Source organism: Pongo pygmaeus, chromosome 2, assembly GCF_028885625.2.
Source record: "Pongo pygmaeus isolate AG05252 chromosome 2, NHGRI_mPonPyg2-v2.0_pri, whole genome shotgun sequence".
In the NCBI taxonomy this organism is placed as follows: domain Eukaryota; kingdom Metazoa; phylum Chordata; class Mammalia; order Primates; family Hominidae; genus Pongo; species Pongo pygmaeus.
In genome coordinates, this window is record NC_085930.1 from 96,051,368 (window position 1) to 96,073,567 (window position 22,200).

A 22,200-nucleotide genomic window follows, 5' to 3' on the forward strand; every position below is an offset into this window, starting at 1 on the left:
TGGGCTCAAACAATCCTCCCACCCCAACCTCCCAAAGTGCTGGGATTATAGGCATGAACCATTGCGCCTGGCCCTTCATTCTTCTTTTTTACTCTTATAATTTTCCTGGCTATTTTTATATGCTTATTTTTGTAGGTGAACTTTAGGTTCATTTTCTTAGTATCTCTCTCCTTCCAAATCTAATTGAGGTTTTGATTGTACTGATAGAAATATATTAAATAAATTGAAGAAATGTAATCTTTATATCATCAAGCCTTCATCTATGGAATCTATGTGTGTGGAAGTCAAATGAGTGACTCATTATTGTTTATATTTTTGCCATTAGGAATATATTCCTACTGTCTCCATTCTGTGCAATCCAGGAATGAGAGCTCGTCATTGGAAACAGATGTCAGAAATTGTAGGCTATGACTTGACTCCAGACTCTGGCACTACACTGAGAAAAGTTTTAAAATTAAACCTTACCCCATACGTGGAACAATTCGAAGTGATAAGTGCAGGTGCAAGCAAGGTAAACATAAAGATCAACTGAAATACTTTATGTGATGACTTTGTTAATCAAGTAATCATAGTTTTTGTTGGGGTTGAATGTGTATAGTACTGGATAGCAGCAGGAGGTGGTGGAGGAGAGTGATAGAAGACCACTCTCCGGCCGGGTGCAGTAGCTCACACCTGTAATCCTAGCACTGTGGGAGGCCGAGACAGGTGGATCACCTGAGGTCAGGAGTTTGAGACCAGCCTGGCCAACATGGTGAGACCCTGTCTCTACTAAAAACACAAAAATTAGCTGGGCATGGTGGTGGGTGCCTGTAATCCCAGCTACTCAGGAGGCTGAGGCAGAGGAGAATCACTTGAACCCGGGAGGTGGAGGTTGCAGTGAGCTGAGATCCACTGCACTCCAGCCTGGGTGACAAGAGTGAAACTCTGTCTCAAAAACAAAACAAAACAAAACACTCTCCCCTCCCCCACCCCAACAGTGTGTGCTTACTTGTCCTGAATCCAGACGAGAAATGACTCCTTTGATCTCCTCTTAATTCTGCCACATTCCGATGTCGTTGGATGATGTGCTAGTGTTGGTACATAATTTTTTCATTAAGAGTACTGTTGTATGTGTGGCATGTGATATGTGTGTGTTCTAGCAGGGTAAGTATGGCCCTAAAGAATGGGTTCTTGAAGTACACAGAAAACATCTTCAGACTATGGGCTGCCTGTAGAAAGACCACTTCAGAGAAAGTCCTGCAGGTATTTTATTCTCTTGTCCATTTTTAATATTGACAGCAGTAGTTTTCATAGCAAGTGAATTCTTTAAAACTACATAATCGTTCTTCTTAGGAATTTTTAAATTATTGAAAAACCTTCTAACTTAAAAAGTTATACTGTAGTCACAGATTATCTTAAGGAAATGATAATGTAATACATCAAATGCTTACTGAATTCACTAGGGAAAGTCAATATAGTAAATAAGATCCTTTCTTCACCATCCCATTCTTTCTTCATTCCTCCCTTTTAGGAATTTTCATTAGAGAAAGCCATGAATACAATGATAGGAACTTGGGATGATATTGCTTTTCATTTAAGTCTATATCGTGACACTGGAGTCTGTATTCTTTCTTCAGTGGATGAGATTCAGGCCATCCTTGATGATCAAATTATAAAAACTCAGACAATGAGAGGCTCACCTTTCATCAAACCATTTGAACATGAGATCAAGGTATGTTAAACATGATAATCAGCTCTTGGTCATTTATACGGATTGCAATCCTATTACATATATGCTCTCATGGTAATAAGTAGCTTATTGGATTTTTTTTAAGTGTTTATCAAATCATAGACCTATAACCTTGATATTTTATTTCATAAAATACAAAATGATATTCAAAATTTAATATAGAAATATATACATCTGAGACATAAATGATTTTTAAAAGAAAAATGTCTTATTACAATCTTCTCCAATGGCAGTGATAGACTCGAGAGGAAAACAGGTGGTATTACTTATTCCAACTTTAGAAAACCTAGACCCTGTTTTTTGTTGCATTCTTGTAACTTGTAGTAACCATGCTTTAATTATAGTTGTAAACAGCTAGCATGAGGATCTTTTAGAGTAATTAATGAATTATTGTTCACTTGAGAAAAACAAATGGTATTTGAGGCTCCAAGATTATTTCGTATCTTATTGTTTATGAAAACTGTTCTAACTGGGGACTATATAAATTGGGGAAAGACAACTGGATTTTTTACCCTGATATCAATTGATTCGAAACTATGTTTCAGATGCTGCTCTGGAACTTTACACTTGTTAACCCACTTGATCCTTGCAGCAGACCTTCAAAGTAGGCACTGTAATTTTAATCTGTATTCATAGACAAGGAAACCAACATATAGGAGGATAGGTAATTTTTCTAAGTTCATCTAGCTAATAAGTGACAGAGCTGGGGTTCAAACCAAGGAAGTTTGGTTTTAATATGAGCATAAATAGTGTTTTATAGAAGATTTTGGCTGTCATTATTCAGAGAAAACAGAGTAATGTTCTTCCAAGAGGACATAAGGCTGGACATTATCCCAAGAAGCAGGCTAACCTAGCCTTTCCTGATAAGACATTACTTTTTTGTAGAAATTTACTTGTCTAACAAGAGGAATTTAGAAGACAAATTTAAAAGCTGTCTTAGAGATTTTTTAAAAATCGAAGATATGAGACTTAATCTCTTGACACATAGACCTTAGGCACATATTTAAGAACCAAAGAGAGATATTATATTAATGGTCTTCAGCTAATGAAATATCTTGTCATTTCTAGGGGATCTTTGAGAATAAGGAGGCTTATTTCATTTTATTTTTCATTTCAGTTCATTTTTCCCCAAATTGTGTTGATGTAGAGCAGGATTTCTCAACCTGTCACTGTTGATATTTTGGGCTCTATCATTCTCTGTGATGGGGGCTGTCTTGTACATTATAGGTTGTTGAACTGCATCTCTGGCCTCTACCCACTAGACATTAGTAGCATCTTCCCCCATCAGTTGTCACAACCAAAAATGTCTACAGACATTGTCAAATGTTCCCTGGGGTGGGAGGCAAAATTGCCCATGGTTGATAACCACTGCTGGTAGAGAAGGATATATTCTTGGATGGTTTTGGGACTCCAGATGGCTCACCGAGAGATTAGGAAACTGGTCAAAATAACGTTACAGTCATTTCCAATTGTGAGTTCCAGTGATTTAGGAAAACCTCAGACCTCTTAGAATTTTTCTAAGCCTTTGTGAGACATACATAAGTAACCTTAAGCTGTAAGATGTTTGCACTTATTTAAAAATAATAGTAAATTTAAAATGTATTTTCGTTGCTATAATTTATAGCCTTTCTTTAATAACTAGAATTTAGTGCAGTATACTTTTCATTAAGGCCTGGGAGGACCGCTTGATTCGAATACAAGAAACAATTGATGAATGGTTAAAAGTACAAGCTCAATGGCTGTACTTAGAGCCCATCTTTTGTTCTGAGGATATCATGCAACAGATGCCAGAAGAAGGGCGTCAATTTCAGACAGTAGACAGACACTGGAGAGATATCATGAAGTTTTGTGCTAAAGATCCAAAGGTGAAGTGTTTGTTTTCTCTCTCACAGTAGGTGAACCTTTGTTTTTGGAAATTAAGTAAAACATGTGACTTTTTTTCTGATTATAAAAATTAAACTTGCTCATTGTATACAAACTGGAAACTTCAGAAAAATATAAGAAAGCATAAAAGTATTAAAATAAATTTACTTTTCAATTAATAAGATACATTGCTTGTAACTCTTTAGTATACCTCGTGGAGCTGCTTCAAATGTACATCTGATTCACATGCCTTCTGCTATGAACACTCACTGCTCTCCTCCTCATAAAATAAATAGATAAATCAAATCAAATGGAGAGAGGAGAGACTGAGAACAAGAGAGAGGGAGAGAGAATGAATAGTGTAGGTGACTCACCTGAGATTCTACTAGTGACTCTGTATACTCAGAGTGATGGGGAAGAATCTGCTGTTCTCTCCATTGGTCTCACTTGATTCCTATGTCTCTCCCAGTAAATGTTGAGAGACAGACTATATATTTTTCATACGCACTGTGAACATAGTCCGTAGATATGCATCCACTTTTTCATCTGGTATTCAATTTAAGAAATAATAATTTATTCCCATGCTGAATGAAAAACTAGCTGTGCTGGACTTACTGAGAGTCAGTAGTGCACTGAAATTTATGAGTTTTAAGGATTTTTCTTTACCTGTTGACTTCAGAATCTTTGTGAAACATGATTTCTTGTAAATCAGACGTCAGCAATTTTTTTCTGCTAAGAGCCAAATAGTAAATATTTTAGGCTTTGCAGGACAGGTCTATTTTGCAGCTACTCAATTGTGTTCTGATTGCAGTGAGAAAGCAGCCAGAGATAATCTGTAAATGAATGAGTGTGTCTGTGCTGCAATAAAATTTTATGGACACTGATATTTTCATCTGTCACAAAATGTTCTTTTGATTAACTTCTAAAAGTGTGAAAATAATTTTTAGCTTACAACTCATACAAAAACTGACAGCAGGCTGGATTTGGTCTACAGGATGTAGTTTGCCAACTCCTTGCTGTAAATTGTTATGTTTATAGTTGACAGTAGTAAAAGTAAGAATTAAATCAAGCATCAGCCAAACAGACTTTTCTCACATCATTCGAAATAATATAGGAGAAATGACAATATGCATGACAATCATAACTTGTCATTTTAACTAGTGTCGTTGGATAAGTATTTATAACTTATTGAATTTTAATAGTTTTTACACTACAAAAAATTTCATTGCAAATTTTATAAACCTTTGACATTTTTTCATAAACCTTTTAACATTAAAAGATTTTAACCTATAGTATAGATTGATATTTAAGTCTTATAATATATCTGGCATAAAAGTGCTGACTTGAATGCATGTGTCTCGTTTAGGTTCTTGCTGCCACTTCTTTAACAGGTTTATTGGAAAAACTGCAGAACTGCAATGAACTTTTGGAGAAAATTATGAAAGGTCTTAACGCATATCTTGAAAAGAAACGTCTTTTCTTCCCTCGGTATGATAGACAATCAGTTGTGCTGTAATTAAAAGCATTTTCTTATGTGTGATGAATTATAACTAAAACTTTTGTATTTGCATGTTTTTCCCTAGTTTTTTCTTCTTATCTAATGATGAAATGTTAGAGATTTTATCAGAGACCAAAGATCCACTTAGAGTTCAGCCACATTTAAAAAAATGCTTTGAGGGCATTGCTAAATTGGAGTTCCTTCCCAATTTGGACATTAAAGCCATGTATAGCTCTGAGGGCGAGCGAGTGGAGCTGATTGCACTCATTTCCACGTCTGCAGCGCGGGGTGCTGTGGAAAAGTGGCTCATTCAAGTGGAAGACCTAATGCTCCGGAGTGTTCACGATGTGATCGCTGCAGCCAGGCTGGTGTGTTTCCTAGGATTTGATATATACCCTATATTCTGCAAATGCTTTGTTTAAGAGGTTTTGGAAACCAGTAAATTAACACTTAAAGTTCTTATTATTTTAAATCATTTATTTTCTTTACTTCTTTGTTCCTAACATTATTATTAATATAACGATATTGCTATTAATTGATAATAGTATATGATTGTTATAAAAGATAAAAGGTATTATGAGAGAGAAAAATAAGAGGTATATAATTTAGAATGGGGGGAAGGTCCAGTGATAGGCTATTGGAGGAGGTGATGTTGAAACTGAGACACAAAGGATAGGTAGGAATAAGCCAGGTAAAGAGCAAGTGAGAGAGGATCTAGGTATCCTACGTAAAGCCCTTGGGATCAGAGAGAACTGGGGATTTGGGAGATCCTGAAAGAAGACAAATATGTCTGGAGTAGAGTAAGCAAAGTGGAGAGTAAAGTGACATGAAGTTGGAAAGGAAGGCAGTTAGGAGTTTGCATTTTATTTGAAATGCAATGGAACACCATCTAAATATTTTAATCAGGGAAGGGACATAGTCTGATTTATATTTTTATACCACTATGGCTATGGTATAAATAATAGATTAGTGGAGGTGTGAAAACAGGAAGGCAAATTAGGAGACTCAGATTAGTTCAGATGAAAGATGATTTGGGCTGGTTTGCCAGAGATTCAGGTTCAAAAAATAAAAATAAAAACCAAAAATAAAGGAAAAAAGATGTGGTCTGTCACTAGGCAAATGGCAGAAGATAGGGAGCAAAGTAGAATATCAAAAATAAATTTTGTAGTTAATTTCAACAGGTCTTGATGATGAATTGGTTGTAGAGTACAAGGATAAGGAGGGGGAGGTCTCAAAAATCACTTTTAGGCTTCTAATTTGAGCATATGGGTGGCATTTACTCTGGGTGATTCCTGGAGGAGAAGCAGGTTTGTGGAGGCTTAGGGGAATATCAAGAGCTCAATTTTAGATATATTAAAATTGAAATGCTATGAGCTAGGCTAGTGGATATGTTTCATAGGCAAACAATCCTGCACATTAGCACATGCAGATCTGTAGGACAGTTCTCTTCAGACATGAGTGGTAAATGCATGACCTAGTTCACTTACTGCTTTTTACACTTAAACAACTACTTAAAAACTCAAATGAGATGAACAAACGTTAAAGGGGGATATGTCATAAATTTGAAAGAAGGATAACACTTGGCACTACATGTATCTCACTTATGTTAATTCAATTAACCTAATCTTGAATGATAAACACGTATATTTCTGCCTTTAGGACCACAAACGAGCAGTTGTAAAGTAGTAGAATAGTTTTAAAAGGCGTCGAAGCTTTATATTCAGCAACTCACTGTATGTGAGTGAGTGTTCTTTTTCTTTCACCGAGAGCCCTATGGAGCTCGTCTTCTTGTGGTGGCTATTCTGTTCAACTTCAGTGTTCCTACAGATAAATCTTGACTTTTTCTCTCCATTTACTATTTGTGATTCAAAGCAAACTAAAACACATAGGAAAGAACCACCATTGTCCATGAAAGTATTTCTTCAATTAGTATAGAAATTGAACTTCTATGTACCTAGCAATAGCTCTCAGTCACCATTCATCCATTCATCCTTCTTTGAAGCTTAGGTTAGCTTATCATTTACATTTATTTCTAAATATGGCTAAGAAGCATTTTATAAGAATACTGATATCCTATTTTAACATTCTTATATCTAAGATGATGTTATTTTATTGAAAATATAATTTGCATTAGCATCAGCTTCAAAATTCATTCTGTAGTTGTTTTCAATTTATAGTTTGGATCTGCTAAAATCACTTCCTGTTGAAAAAGCTATTTTTAAAAGGATTAAACCTCTCCCTCCATAAATCCATTTAAATGCATTTTGAATATCAAAATGTTAGAAAATTTGAATATCAAAGTGTTAGAAAAAAATGAAAGTATACCTTGAATTCAAAACTATAGATTGTTCAATTACACATAATTGAACAAATATATAATTGTGAAATTGTATACCCTGGTCATATAGGTTTTCAGAAAAGCTATGGATAAATAATACAAGGGCACTATTAGTGCAGTTTTTAACTATATTGTATAGTCTCCTTTTCAATTAAATCTTGGCATCAATATACATAATCTATTTGACTAGTTTTTGTTGTTGTTGTTGTTGTTTTTGAGACAGAGTCTCACTCTGTTGCCCAGGCTGGAGTGCAGTGGCATGATCTCGGCTCACTGCAACCTCTGCCTCCCGAGTTGAAGCAATTCTCCTGCCTCAGCCTCCTTAGTAGCTGGGATTTCAGGTGCCCACCACCATGCCCAGCTATTTTTTTTATTATTTTTAGTAGAGATGGGGGTTTCACCATATTGGCCAGGCTTGTCTCGAACTCCTTACCTCAGGTGATCCATTTCCTCGGCCTCTCAAAGTGCTGGGATTACAGGTGTCAGTCACCACACCCGGCCTTGACTAGTTTTTTCTAAGTTTACTAAAATTTTTATATTTTATTATGATAGAAGTAATAGGTATTCTATATGGAAAACTTGACAACTCTCGACAGCAAAGGAACATAAAAATCACATAGAAATCAACTTCCAGAAGAATCAACAGTTAAATCTGCCCATTATTAACATGTTGGTGTTTATCTTTCCATTCTTTTATAAATAAATATTTCAAAAACATAATAATTTATAAAATTTGGAGGGAGTCTTTTAGTCATTTAACATTTTTTATGACTATATGATATTCTAGCCTATGTATGTACCAAATATTGCATTTCTCTATTGCTAGACATTTAGCTATTTTTTCTCATTCAACCTTTTAAAGTTAGAAATTTATTTTAATTGTTCAGGCTTATCCAGAATCTGCAAGAAGAAACTGGGTTCGAGAGTGGCCTGGCCAAGTTGTACTTTGTGTTTCTCAAATGTTCTGGACATCTGAGACACAGGAAGTTATAAGTGGCGGGACGGAGGTAAAGCATTGTTTGCTTTTAAGTAACATCTTTCATTCCAGGTTTTTTTAAATTTAATTTTATTATTTTTAGAAATGAGATCTTGCTATGCTACCCAGGCTGGTCTTGAACTCCTGGCCTCAAGAAATCCTCCCACTTCAACCTCCCAAAGTATTAGGATTAGAGGCATGAGCCACTGTGCCTGGCCCCATCCTATGTTTCTTAGTTAACTTATCTATTGTTTGCAAAGACAATAAGTCTGTCAGTTTCTACATATAATCTTAAAATCATAACTATTCATTGAGAACTTTTTTTTTTTTTTTTGAGATGTAGTTACGCTCTTGTTGCCTAGGCTGGAGTGCAATGGCGTGATCTCGGCTCACTGCAACCTCCGCCTCCCAGGTTCAAGCAATTCTCCTGCCTCAGCCTTCCGAGTAGCTGGAATTACAGGCATGTGCCACCACGCCCAGCTAATTTTGTATTTTTAGTTGAGATGGGGTTTATCCATGTTGGTCAGGCTGGTCTTGAACACCTGACCTCAGGAGATCCGCCCACCTTAGCCTCCCAAAGTGCTGTGATTACAGGCATGAGCCACTGCACCTGGCCCAAGAACTTGTTCTTAATATTTTACTGGGCTTTGACAAAATCACTCACAAAATTCATTTCTCCGTGTGTGTGTGTATACGTGTGTGTGTGTGTTTAGAGACAGGGTCTTGCTCTGTCACCCAGGCTGGAGCGCAATGGCATAGTCATAGCTCAGTATAACCTCAAACTCCTTGGCTCAAGCCATCCTCTTGCCTCAGCCTCTGAATAGCTAGGACCACAGGCACATACCACATCCGGCTAATTTAAATTTTTTTTTTTATAGAGACAGGGGTCTCTCTGCTTTGCCAGGCTGGTCTTGAAATCATGTCCTCAAATGATCTTCCCACCTTGGGCCTGGTGCCGTGGCTCATGCCTGTAATCCTATCACTTTGGGAGACTGAGATGGGTGGATCACTTGAGGTCAGGAGTTCGAGACCAGCCTGGCCAACATGGTAAAACCTCGTCTCTACTAAAAACACAAAAAATTAGCCAGACCTACTGGCACATGCCTGTAGTCCCAGCTACTCAGGAGGCCGAGGCAGGAGAATCGCTTGAACCCAGGAGGAGGAGGTTGTAGTGAGCCGAGATCCCTCCACTGCAGCCTGGGAGACAGAGACTCTGTCTCAAAAAAAAAAAGAAGATCCTCCCATCTTAGCCTCCTAGATGCTGGGACTATAGGCATGAGCCACCGCACTTGAACTCATTTCTATATTGAGATAGATTAAGAAGTCAGAATTGTTTTATAAAAGACTAAATATATAAAATACGTTTTAATTATGATGTGACATCAATTAGATTGCTTTTTTTTTTATTTTGTAGGGATTAAAGAAGTATTATAAGGAACTTCAGAACCAACTGAATGAGATTGTAGAGCTGGTAAGAGGAAAGTTGTCTAAGCAGACCAGGACCACTCTGGGGGCTTTGGTTACTATTGACGTTCATGCTAGAGATGTGGTCATGGACATGATTGAAATGGGTATGTGACTTTTTCTTTAATTTTTAAAGATAAAATGTTGAAAGCATCTGTAAACAAAGACTTGTACTATATGTATTTTTCTCTCAACAGAATTTTTTTTAACAATCTTTTTTATAAGTTGGCAAACATGAATTATTTTTAATATTTGCTGTTATAAAAGATAAAATACTTCTTTTTAAAATTATTTCCATTTAAGGATCATGTGTCTTATTTTACTTTATTTTTTCTAGGTGTCTCACATGATACAGATTTCCAGTGGCTTGCTCAGCTCCGATATTATTGGGAAAATGAGAATGCCCGAGTTCGTATCATTAATTGCAATGTAAAATATGCTTATGAATATCTTGGTAACTCACCTCGACTTGTCATTACGCCTCTAACTGACAGGTGTTACAGAACATTGGTATGCATTTAAATTATCTTAATTCACACATTAATAATTACTTTTTGCTGTAGCGTCATCTTTTCTCACTTGTCTTACCTGCAGTAGTTGAATACAATTATCCCTTTCTAATCCCAAATTCTCTTTATGCAAAATTATAATAGTGAATATTTACTTCTGGTTGCTTTTGTAGCATACAAGAGTGTTTGAACTTTATCGTATGAAAGTTGTGAGTCACTCCGATTGGGGGTAATTAGAAAAAGGAAAGTATTGACAATATAATAAGAAAACTGGAGCTTTGGAAAATGGTATCAGTTTTTGCAGTGGTGTCTTGGGAGAGATGACAGGAAGATGAGAAAAGTACATTTGGGCTTTAGGACACCAAATTAGTGCTGTTAAATAGGATGGAGAGATGAAATGTACGGGGGTGGTGCTGAGACCTGAGATCCAGAGCTGAAGCTATGGAGGATAGAGCTGTAACTATAAAAACCCTGGGAATGTGGTTGCCGGATAAAATACAGGATTCCCAGGTAAATCTGAATTTCAGACAAACAACAAATAATTTTTTAATGTAAGTAAATATGTCCCAAATATTTCATGGGACATACTTACACTAATAAATTATTCATTGTTTATCTGAATGGTAGCAGTGGAAATTACCCAAGTCACATGGCACCAAAATATGTTACCAGTGGAGCATATCTGTATCGGTACGAGACTGCAGCAACCTCAATTCTTACCTCCTCAGAAGAAAGAATTCGACTGAGGGGCATAAGGCAGAAAGAGACTGAGGCAGGGTTTAGAGCAGAAGCGAAAGTTCATTAAGTGTTAGAGCAGGAATGAAAGGGGGTAAAGTACACTTCAAGGAGGCCCAAGTGAGTGACTTGAGAGATCAAGTACGCAGCTTGACCTTTTGAGTTTTATATGTTGGCATACTTCTTGGGTCTTGCATTACTTCTCCCCACTCACCCAGCTCCTGAGATCTTATGGGGAAACAGCTGATCACCAGTTTCAGGTGTTTTCTATTTGTTAGGAGCCCGCCCATCCCTGGCACCAGCTGTGACCAATTATTACTTTAGAGAGACAGTTAACAACCCCTGACCATCACCTGATGGTCACTGGACACTCCTGGTGTGTGTGGGGTGGGGAGCATTCTCCGGCTCTGCTCATACCTGACTAGCTACCCACTGTAACAGAATTTTTTGTTTGTTTGTTTTGTTTTGTTCTGAGACAGAATCTCGCTCTGCTGCCCAGGCTGGAATGCAGTGGCGCCATCATGGCTCATTGCAACCTCTGCCTCCTGGGCTCAAGGAGATCCTCCTACCTCAGCCTCCTAAGTAGCTGGGACTACAGGCAGATGCCACCACACCCGGCTAATTTTTCTATTTTTCTAGTAGAGATGGGGTTTCAGCCATGTTGCTTGCCCAAGCTGGTCTTGAACTCCTGGGCTCAAGCCATCTGCCTGCCTCAGCCTTCCAAAGTGCTGGGATTGCAGACGTGAACCACTGGACCTGGCCGTTATCTGAAATAAAATTTAACTGGGCATTCTGTATTTTTATTTGCTAAATCTGGCAACCCTACCTACGGGAATTGAGAAGGAGCATCAAGAAGTACCACTCTACCTGTGCTGAGTAAGTGAAATTAAAGTGTCTTCGAATGAGTTATCTTAAAGCAGAAATGAAGTGGCAGTTCTTGTGCAAAGGATTTATTAGGTAATGTTCTTAGTAAAAAACCTGTAGGGAAATAAGGACAGCAGGATGGAACAGTAAAAAGCTAAGCAAAGATGTGGTTTCAACAGATGTACAGTTGTAGCCTGATCTCACAGGGCACTCTGAAGCATGAATGGCACAAATTATTCCACTTCGAAGCAGCAGGGTCTGACTTTTGTACCCGTTTAATGTCATTGACTAAGGGTCACCTCTGGGGCAGGGATATGAGTAAGCTTTCAGGCATTTTCTTGCTGATAAGGAGAAAAGAGCAGCTGTGAACTATTTGCAACTGACACAGCAAATGGGGGATGAATGCAATGGCTGGGTAAAGGGGCTCTGGGTAGGGCAACAATGGGTCTGGGAGAAAAGGTTTCACCAAACCCTTTATTTTCTCAGGTAGCTGCCTGTGGGCAGGAACTATGTCTGTCTTGTTCTCTACTCTAGTGCTGAACAAGGACACAGTTATCCCTAAATATTTGTTGAGCAGATGAATTTCAAGATAGGATGTCATATCTGTTACCTCTGTGAAGTCAGAAGCTGTGGCGTGCCTGTAAGGTGGAGGCTAACAACTTTGAGTTGTAAAAATCAGAATCATATTCAACACTTTTTGAGATGGAGTTTCGCTCTTGTTGCCCAGGCTGGAGTGCAATGGTGCGATCTCGGCTTACCACAACCTCCGCCTCCCCACTTCAAGTGATTCTCTTGCCTCAGCCTCCCGAGTGGCTGGGATTACAGGCATGCGCCACCATGCCCAACTAATTTTGTGTTTTTAGTAGACACGGGGTTTCTCCATGTTATGCAGGCTGGTCTCAAACTCCCTACCTCAGGTGATCTGCCCACCTCGGCCTCCCAAAGTGCTGGGATTACAGGCATGAGCCACCTCACTGGGCCACCTTTTTTTTTTTTTAAATTGAGACAGTCTCACTCTGTCACCCAGGCTGGAGTGCAATGGTGCGATCTTGGCTCACTGCAACCTCCGCCTCCCAAGTTCAAGTGATTCTCCTGCCTCAGCCTCCCAAGTAGCTGGGATTACAGGCATGTGCCACCGTACCTGGCTGATTTTTGTATTTTTCGTAGAGACAGGGTTTCACCATGTTGGCCAGGCTGGTCTTGAACTCCTGACCTCAAGTGATCCACCTGCCTATGCCTCCCAAAGTGTTGGGATTACGGGCGTGAGCCACTGTGCCCACCTGGGATCATATTAAATGCTTGAATATAACACTAGACACTGAGAAAAAGTCTCCTAGAATATTTATTATTCATAATAAAGGGAACATGTTTGTGAATATTTTCTTAAAATTGAAAAGGAAGAGCCCGAGGTTTTCAGCAATCAAGTTAATGGGCATTAACAATATGGCATCCATTATAAATTTGAAATAGGTTGGCCAGGTGTGGTAGCTCATGCCTATAATCCCAGGACTTTGGGAGACTAAGGCAGGAGGATTGCTTGAGCTCAGGAGTTTGAGACTAGCTTGGGCAACACAGTGAGACCTCTTCTCTACTAAAAATACAAAAAATAAACTGAGTGTGGTGGCATACACCTATACTCCTAGCTACTCGGGAGGCTGAGGTGGGAGGGTTGCTTGAGCCCAGGAGGCAGAGGGGCACCTAGTCAAGATCTCACCACTGCACTCCAGCCTGGGCAATAGAGCGAGACCCTGTCTCAAAAAATAAAATGGATGAACTATCACTGATACTGCATTTTTTACACTAGCCGTCTCTCTTAGATTTTTAAAATAAAGTAAAAATATTTATCATTTTGTGGTTTACTTATTTTTAATAATAGACCTTTTTTTGAGCAGTTTTAGGTTCATAGCAAAATTAAGAGCAAACTGCAGAGTTCGCTTATTCCCCCTGCCCCCCTTACATGCACAGCCTTGGTCACTTAGCCATACTTTTTCTAAAAGAAGTTAAATTTGAAACTCCCATGAAACAGACTCCATAGTTAGAGCTGACTGTAATTTATGTTTCTAAAAATTTCCAGCCACTATTCCAGTCATTGTGGGGACCCAGGAATAATTCAAATACTGCTGATATTGTCATTAAGCACTTTAAAGACTAATTGATGAGAAAAAAGAATGTACGTAATTAAGTATAATACAAGGTAGAAAGTGATACTACCGGTAAGAGAAGCATAGAACAGTTTTATGGGAATGTAGAAAATGGAGAACATACCAAGAGTAAAAGGGAATAGCCAGGCAAATCATAGACAAAATTATATAATAGGTCATCTGTTTCTTTTCCCAATGATGGGTGCCATTGATAGCTCTCACTTTCTGGTGTTCTACCCCCTTTGCAGTGAGCCATCCAGAATGTGTCATGATTGTCCTCCACAACCATCTCCACAACCACTTCTAATTAAAACCTTCCTGAACTAATTTTACCCCCACAAGGCTAGATTTTCTTTGTTTTTAAAGGCAAATGGGATACCTATGAAAGTGTCAGAAGACAAGTTTTGATAAATTTTCACTTTTTTGAACATTTTAAAATGCTTTCTCTTTGTGCAGCTAGAAAAATTTGGGCTAAAAATTAACTGAACAATGTAATTATATAATGGCTTCTCTGAAGCTACAGAACAGGCTAAATCCATTTGGTAAACAAGTGTCTGTTTTTTTTTAAATTTAAGCATGGATTTCTTTTCACATGTATTTTTCATTTCAGATAGGTGCTTTCTATTTAAACCTTGGAGGTGCTCCAGAGGGGCCAGCAGGCACAGGAAAAACTGAAACCACCAAGGACTTGGCTAAAGCTCTTGCTGTACAGTGTGTGGTGTTCAACTGTTCTGATGGGCTAGATTATCTAGCAATGGGAAAGGTAGTTAAATTGCTGAATCAATAATATTAAATGTTACAAACTTACAGCTAGGTCTAATTGGATAAATGGAAGCAAACTCATGTTTAAACATATGAATGTGGTTTGAATATTACTTGGACTTTCATTTTAGGAGTAAAGACATTGTTTTTATCCTTGGAACTTTTACTAAATTTAACTTTCAATTCTGACTTAAAATATTAGATATTTGTTTTAAGAGGTGATATCCTTTCCTGAGAAAAAAATCACTTTCCTTTTTCTTTGTCCTTAGTTTTTTAAAGGATTGGCTTCTTCTGGTGCTTGGGCTTGCTTTGATGAATTCAATCGAATTGAGTTGGAAGTGTTGTCAGTGGTAGCTCAACAGATCCTTTGCATTCAGAGAGCTATTCAACAGAAGTTGGTCGTGTTTGTTTTTGAAGGGACAGAACTTAAGCTCAATCCGAATTGTTTTGTAGCTATTACCATGAATCCTGGCTATGCAGGACGCTCTGAATTGCCGGACAATCTTAAGGTAATATTATTTATTTATTTATTTATTTATTTATTTAATATTTTTGAGATAGTCTCACTCTATTGCCCAGGCTGGAGTGCAGTGGCACGATCTCGGGTCACTGCAACCTCCACCTCCCAGGTTCAAGCGATTCTCTTGCCTCAGCCTCCCGAGTAGCTGGGACTAGAGGCACACGCCACTACACCTGGCTAATTTTTTGTATTTTTAGTAAAGACGGGGTTTCACCATGTTAGCCAGGATGGTCTCGATCTCCTGACCTCATGATTCGCCTGCCTCAGCCTCCCAAAGTACTGGGATTACAGGCGTGAGCCACCGTACCCAGCCCATATTTTTTGAGAGTGTAAGTTTGTGAATTAAAAAAACCCAGCATAATCCATTCAAAATGATTTTTTTCCATAAAATCGTAATTTCCCTCCCAAAACTTTTTTAAACATCCAAAAAATACTAACTGCATAAAAATATTAAAAATACTACTGAAAAAAAAATTAGAGTTTAGAAAAAAGGTGCTGCATTTGGAGAATAAACTGACAACACCACACCTTTGAATACTTATGCTCAGCTTAAAAACAGCTTCATTTATGTACATAATATATTTCATTTATTTTATACTTCAGGTTCTTTTTAGAACAGTGGCTATGATGGTTCCAAACTATGCGCTTATAGCAGAAATCTCCCTCTACTCTTACGGATTTTTGAATGCAAGACCTCTGTCTGTGAAAATAGTAATGACCTATAGGCTTTGCTCAGAGCAGCTCTCATCGCAATTTCATTATGACTATGGAATGCGAGCAGTAAAAGCCGTTTTAGTGGCTGCTGGCAATCTAAAACTAAAATACCCAAATGAAAATGAAGATATACTTGTAAGTATTAAATATACACATTGGGAAAGTTTCAGTAGAAAGATAATTTTCTTTAGTGAGGTTAATCAGGGACTACAAATAGGCACTTGAGAGGGTTGAGCTTTGTCTTTTCATATGAGGTTGAAATGATGGTTTTTTGGGTTATGTTGTTATACTTCATATGAATACAAAGACTTTTTAGTTTGATAAGCATAGTATTGGCTTTTTATTATAGGGATTCCGTAGAGCAATGTAAAATAAACTTTGACTTTTAGCCGGGGGGTGGGGTGGGGCAGGGCGGGGCGGGGCGGGGAGGGAGAAGTGGGGTTGCAACTGCTGACAGCTAACTTACATTGTACTTTTTGGGTAATTTTAGCTTCTTCGATCAATTAAAGATGTAAATGAACCAAAGTTTTTATCACATGATATACCTTTATTTAATGGAATAACTAGTGACTTATTTCCTGGTATTAAACTTCCTGAAGCTGACTATCATGTAAGTAAACCCATGAGAATGACTTATTCGGCATAATAAATTCATCCGATGACTCAATTGTTCACCAAGAGTTATTAACAAGTGAAATTATTCTGTTTTGAGGAAAATCCCCTATTTTGACCACTTTAGTTAATAACAATAAGTAAATTTGGGTACCTTCATATTATATGATACCAGGGTTAACCTGTCAAGATTCAGGTTAAACAGGCCAGGCACGGTGTTTCACACCTGTAATCCCAGGACTCTGGGAGGCTGAGACGGGTGGATCACCTGAGGTCAGGAGTTTGAGACCAACCTGGCCAATATGGCGAAACCCTGTCTCCACTAAAAATACAAAAAATTAGCCAGGCATGGTGGTGTCCCACCACTGCACTCCAGCCTGGTCCACAGAGCAAGACTCTGTCTCAAAAAAATAAAAATGAAAATAAAGTAATGTTCTTTGTAAGAGAATAGGTATTATTTTATTTTATTATAATAATAATTATTTTTTGAGACAGAGTTTTGCTCTTGTTGCCCAGGCTGGAGTGCAATGGTGCCATCGCAGCCCACTGCAAGCTCTGCCTCCCGGGTTCAACCTGTTCTCCTGCCTCAGCCTCCCAAGTAGCTGGGATTACAGGAAGAGCCACCACGCCCAGCTAATTGTATTTTTAGTAGAGATGGGGTTTCTCCATGTTGGGCAGGCTGGTCTTGAACTCCCAGCCTCAGGTGATCTGCCAGACTTGGCCTCCCAAAGTGCTGGGATCACAGGTGTGAGCCACTGTGCCTGGCTGAGAAAAAATATTTTATTTTCTATCTTGTGATTTATAATATTAGTATGCATACTGTAATAGTGTATTACACTATTGTGTAATATATAGTATTGCATACTAAATACTATTGTGTATTTAATTAGATAGAAATGAAAGTAGTAAAACATCCTATAGGTAACATAATAAGGCTTTGTTTCTCAAATTTACTTAATAGACTCATTTTTTTTTTTTTAAAGGAAACGGTCCTTAAAACAAACACACCCGGTAACTATGGGTAGTGATGGATGTGTTAATTAGATTGTGGTAATCATTATATAATGTATATGTTTATCAAATCATCATGTTGCACCTTAAATATATAAAATTATTTGTCAATTAAAAATTTAAAACAACAAAAATAAGACACAAACCACTCGCATTTCCAACTTCATGTAAATTATACATATTATAATGAAGCTTAAATATGTATATACTTCTGCTTATAGCTGTTATAGAAAACCAGAATACAATTTAAAATTAATTACAGATCAGGCATGGTGACTCACACCTATAATCCCAGCACTTTGGGAGGCCGAGGCAGGTGGATCACCTGGGGTCAGGACTTTGAGACCAGCCTGGCCAACATGGTGAAACCCTGTCTCTACTAAAAATACAAAAATTAGCAGGGCGTGGTGGTACACGCCTGTAGTCCCAGCTTCTTGGAAGGCTGAGACAGGAGAATTGCTTGAACCTGGGAGGCCGAGGTTGCAGTGAACCGAGATTGCGCCATTGCACTCCAGCCTGAGCGACAGAGAAAGACTCCATCTTAAAATAAAAATAATAAATAAAATAACATTACAAACAAAATAATCTCAAATTCAATTTAACACAATTAATGAAATAGGTAATATGTGGCTGAAAGTAACTGGTTACTTTATGAGAATTTCTATTGTGAAATGTACAGTGAAGATTCTCTTGAGTTCAGCGTTCATAAACTACCTTTTGCCAAGTGATGATTCAATTCTTCCATGTCTCTCTTTACTGATATGACTGCAAAATCTTTTTGTTTGAGCTGTCAAATCATTAAGAGATCACTTAACTTGAAGACATCTTTTTTTGTCTGTTTTTTAAATTCTTATGCTCAAATACTAATATGCATTTTATGGCAGGTTAAGGTGACTATCAAGATGATTCAGGATATGCTAATATGATTTTTAAACACCAAAATGAAAACACAAAATTTTAATATATCCTTGAAGAACTCTTATGTACTCTTATGAATACAGCAATAAATCCATAGATTCCAGTTGGAAAAATAGTACTAAATTGTCATCTTGCTTTTTAATGTGTTCTGTGTTTGTTTTACTGACTTCTTTTGGATTTCAAAAAATGTTTATCACTCCATTTTATCTTCTCTATTGGCTTTATAGTTTTACCTTAGTGGTCACTCCACAGGATGCAGTATATATCCTTGGCTTATTACAACTTTACAGTTAGTATTTTACCACTTGACAGAAAATATAAGCACCTTAAATGGTATAGTTTCATTATCCACTCGCTCCTGCCCATTGTGCTATTGTTGTCATATGTTTTACTTCTATATATTTTGTAAACACCACAATACATTGTTATTATTTTCTGCTTTAAGTATTGTATTTGAGGAAAAAAAAAGCCTCTTAGACTACCCTTTCTAGTGCTTTTATTCTTTCCAGCAGATATATGTTTTCATTTGGGATTTTTTATTTTTAACCTAAAAAACTTCCTTTAGTATTTGTGTGTATGTGGGTCTTCTGGCAACAAATTCCCTCACCTTTTGTCTGTCTGAAAATGTCTTTATTTAATCTTTATTTCTGAAGAATATTTTCACGGATATAGAATTCTAGATTGGCAAGGCATCTCCTCCCCACCCCACCTTGCCCCCAGCATTTAAAGATGTTATTTCATTGACTGCTGCCTTTCAGTGTTGTGCTTAGAAGTCAGGCATTTTTATTATTTATGCTCCTCTGGCTGTTTTAATATTTTTTCTTTTTCTTTTTTGGTTTTGAGCAGTTTGACTATGTGCCTAGTTTTGTTTTGTACTTTATTGCCTGGGATTTGCTATGCTGCTTGAATCTGTGTGTTGATGTGTTTTGCCAGAAAATTTTCTTTTGTTTTCTTTTTTTAGAGACAGGGTCTCACTTTCGCCCAGTCTGGAGTGCAGTGGCATGATCATAGCTCACTGCAGTGTCAACCTCCTGGGCTCAAGCAATCTTCCCGCCTCAGACTCCCAAGTAGCTGCGACCACAGGCACGTGCCACCACACCCAACTAATTATTTTATTTTTCGTAGAGACAAGGTTTCACTTTGTTGCTCAGGTTGGTATCAAGCTCTGGGCTCAAGCAGCCTCCTAAAGAGCTGCGATTACAGACATGAGCCACTTTACGCAGCCAGAAAATTTTCAGTAATTATCTTTTTATATGTTTTTATGCCTTAATTTTTTCTCCTCTCTCCTTCTGGAACTTCAGTGACATGTATATTAGACCATTCTATATAGTTTCATGTGTCTCTCATGGCTCTTTTTTTTTCTTTTGTTTTTCATTACTTTCTCTCTGTAGTTTGGATACTTTCTAATTGACCTATCTTCAAGGTTAGTGGTTCTTTCTTTGGCTTTGTCCAGTTTGCTGATAAGCCCATTCAATGAATTCTTAATTTCACATATTTTGATTTTTTTAGTTCTAGTGTGTCCAATTGGTTCTTTTTAGAGAGTTTTTTGCTAAAATGCTATATTTTTTCCTCTTTTTTTTCTATCTTATAATCTATTCTTTTTATACTTTGTAAATGTATTGTCAAGTTCTTATCTGTTAATTATGACATCTGGGTCATCTATGAGTTTGCTTTGTTTACTGTTTTTTCTCTTGGTCATCAGCTATTTCTCATGACTTCATTGTTTTTTTGATTCTGTTATGAAGTGACTATTTAGAGTTAGGGTCTTGCTCTGTTACCCAGGCTGGAGTACAGCAGTGCAATCATGGCTCACTGCAGCCTCCAACTCCTGGGCTCAAGCAATCCTCCTACATCAGCCTTCTGAGTAGCTGGGACTACAGGCATGGACCACCACACCTGGCTAATTTTTTTTGTATTTTTAGTAGAGAGGAGGTCTTGTTATGTTGCTCAGGCTGGTCTTGAACTCCTGGGCTCAACCCATCCACTCACCATGGCCTCCCAAAGTGCTGGGATTACAGTCATGAGCCACCACTCCTGGCCTATTTACTTATTTTTAAAGGAATTTCAACTTTTAGATTCAAGGGGTATATGTGCAGGTTTGTTTCGTGGGCATAATCATGATGCTGAAGTTTGAGGTATTATTGATCCCATCACCCAGGTACTGAGCATAGTACCCAATAGTTAGTTTTTCAGCCCTTGTTCTCCTCCCTCTCTCTTCCCCTTAGTAGTCCCCAGTGTCTGTTGTTGCCATTATTATGTTCATGAGTACCCAGTGTTTGCCTACCACTTAAGAGTGAGAACATGCAGTATTTGGTTTCCTGTTCCTGTGTGAATTTGCTTAGGAGAGTGGCCTCCAGCTATATCCATGTTGCTGCAAAGGACATGATTTTGTTCTTTTTTATGGCTGCATAGTATTCCATGGTATATATGTACATTTGCTTTATTCAATCTACTGTTGATGGGCACCTAGGTTGATTCCATATCTTTGCTATTGTGAATAGTGCTGTGGTAAACATAATGCATGCATGTGTCTCTTTGGTAGAACAATTTATTTTCTTTTGGATATATACCCAGTAATGGGATTGCTGGGTCAAATGGTAGTTCTGTTTTAAGTTTTTTGAGAAATCTCTAAACTGCTTTCCACGGTGACTGAACTAATTTGCATTCCTACCAACAGCATATGAGTATTCCCTTTTCTCTGCAGCCTTGCCAGCATCTGTTGTTCTTAACTTTTTAGTAATAGCCATTCTGACTTGTGTGAGATGGTATCTCATTGTATTTTTGATTTGCATTTCTCTGATGATTAGTGACGTTGAATATTTTTTCATATATTTGTTGGCTGCTTGCATGTCTTTCGAGAAGCGTCTGTTCATATCCTTTGCCCATTTTTAAATGTTTTTTTTCCTGTTCAATTGTTTAAGTTCCTTATCAATTCTGGATATTAGACCTTTGCTGGATGCATAATTTGTGAATATTTTCTCCCATTCTGTAGGTTGTTGTTTTTTCTGTTGATAGTTTCTTTTGCCGTGCAGAAGCTCTGTAGTTTAAATAGGTCCCACTTGTCAGTTTTTGTTTTTGTAGCGATTGCTTTTGAGGACTTAGTCATAAATTCCTTTCCAAGGCCAATGTCCAGAATGATGATTCCTAGGTTTTCTTCTAGGATTCTTACAGTTTGAGATCCTAACTTTTCAGTCCATATTGAGTTAATTTTTGTATATGGTGAAAGGTAGCGGTCCAATAATTCTTCTATATATGGCTAACAAGCCATCCTAGCACTATGGATTGAATAGGGAGTCTTTTCTCCATCGCTTTTGTCCACTTTGTTGAAGATCAGGTGGCTGTAGGTGTGCAGCTTTATTTTTGGGTTTCTAGTCATTCTATTGGTCTGTGTCACTATTTTTGTACCAGTACCATACAGTTTTGGTTACTGTAATCTTATAGTTTGAAGTTGGGTAATGTGATTCCTCTGCCTTTGTTCTTTTTGCTTAGGATTGCTTTGGCTATTCAGGCTCCTTTTTGGTTCCATCTGAATTTTAGAATAGTTTT

The 22,200-nt window shown here is 37.7% G+C and overlaps 1 protein-coding gene across 1 annotated transcript in view; it reads left to right on the plus strand.

Annotated features, from left to right (window-relative positions):
• Window positions 1–22,200, plus strand: part of DNAH12 (dynein axonemal heavy chain 12) — a 269,687-nt gene that overhangs the window by 96,019 nt on the left and 151,468 nt on the right. Inside the window, exons 20-31 of the mRNA XM_063661044.1 lie at window positions 326–511; window positions 1,511–1,711; window positions 3,400–3,594; window positions 4,959–5,080; window positions 5,176–5,458; window positions 8,316–8,435; window positions 9,819–9,975; window positions 10,206–10,378; window positions 14,728–14,880; window positions 15,149–15,388; window positions 16,003–16,248; window positions 16,604–16,723. Of these exons, the coding sequence (XP_063517114.1) occupies window positions 326–511; window positions 1,511–1,711; window positions 3,400–3,594; window positions 4,959–5,080; window positions 5,176–5,458; window positions 8,316–8,435; window positions 9,819–9,975; window positions 10,206–10,378; window positions 14,728–14,880; window positions 15,149–15,388; window positions 16,003–16,248; window positions 16,604–16,723 (2,196 nt within the window). The remainder of the gene's footprint in view (window positions 1–325; window positions 512–1,510; window positions 1,712–3,399; window positions 3,595–4,958; window positions 5,081–5,175; window positions 5,459–8,315; window positions 8,436–9,818; window positions 9,976–10,205; window positions 10,379–14,727; window positions 14,881–15,148; window positions 15,389–16,002; window positions 16,249–16,603; window positions 16,724–22,200) is intronic.